Below are 337 nucleotides of genomic sequence, written 5' to 3' on the forward strand. Positions count from 1 at the left end.
CCCTTCTTAAAATCCCCCTCATACTCACTGGCTCTGCATAATCCTATCGAACCAGGATCCCCAGGACGCCGAGCCGCCCCCAGTCGCCACCACGACGATGAGGGCGATGAGCAGCCCGATGCCCACGAGATAAGCAATGGTCACCAACACCGCCTGGATATTGATGTTGACTTGGGTGTTGTTATCCAATCCGGCGGTGAAGAAGAGACGCCCCTCGCGCTTGGCTCCTTCTTCGCCTATTTCGTCGTCGAAGCGAAGGGCGTTTTCGACGTAGGCTTCCCCGTCTCCGTCTTCGGCATCGAGAGAGGCGAGGGTGCCCACGCACGCGCTCAGGAAC

The 337-nt window shown here is 59.1% G+C and overlaps 1 protein-coding gene across 1 annotated transcript in view; it reads right to left on the minus strand.

Annotated features, from left to right (window-relative positions):
* The window catches only part of LOC119593315, a gene marked incomplete at its 5' end in the record, with an annotated part of 1,916 nt that extends 1,579 nt beyond the window's left edge, over positions 1-337 (minus strand). Inside the window, 1 exon segment of the mRNA XM_037942243.1 lies at positions 29-337. Within this exon segment, the coding sequence (XP_037798171.1) occupies positions 29-337 (309 nt within the window).

The sequence above is a fragment of the Penaeus monodon genome, chromosome 32, assembly GCF_015228065.2.
Source record: "Penaeus monodon isolate SGIC_2016 chromosome 32, NSTDA_Pmon_1, whole genome shotgun sequence".
In the NCBI taxonomy this organism is placed as follows: domain Eukaryota; kingdom Metazoa; phylum Arthropoda; class Malacostraca; order Decapoda; family Penaeidae; genus Penaeus; species Penaeus monodon.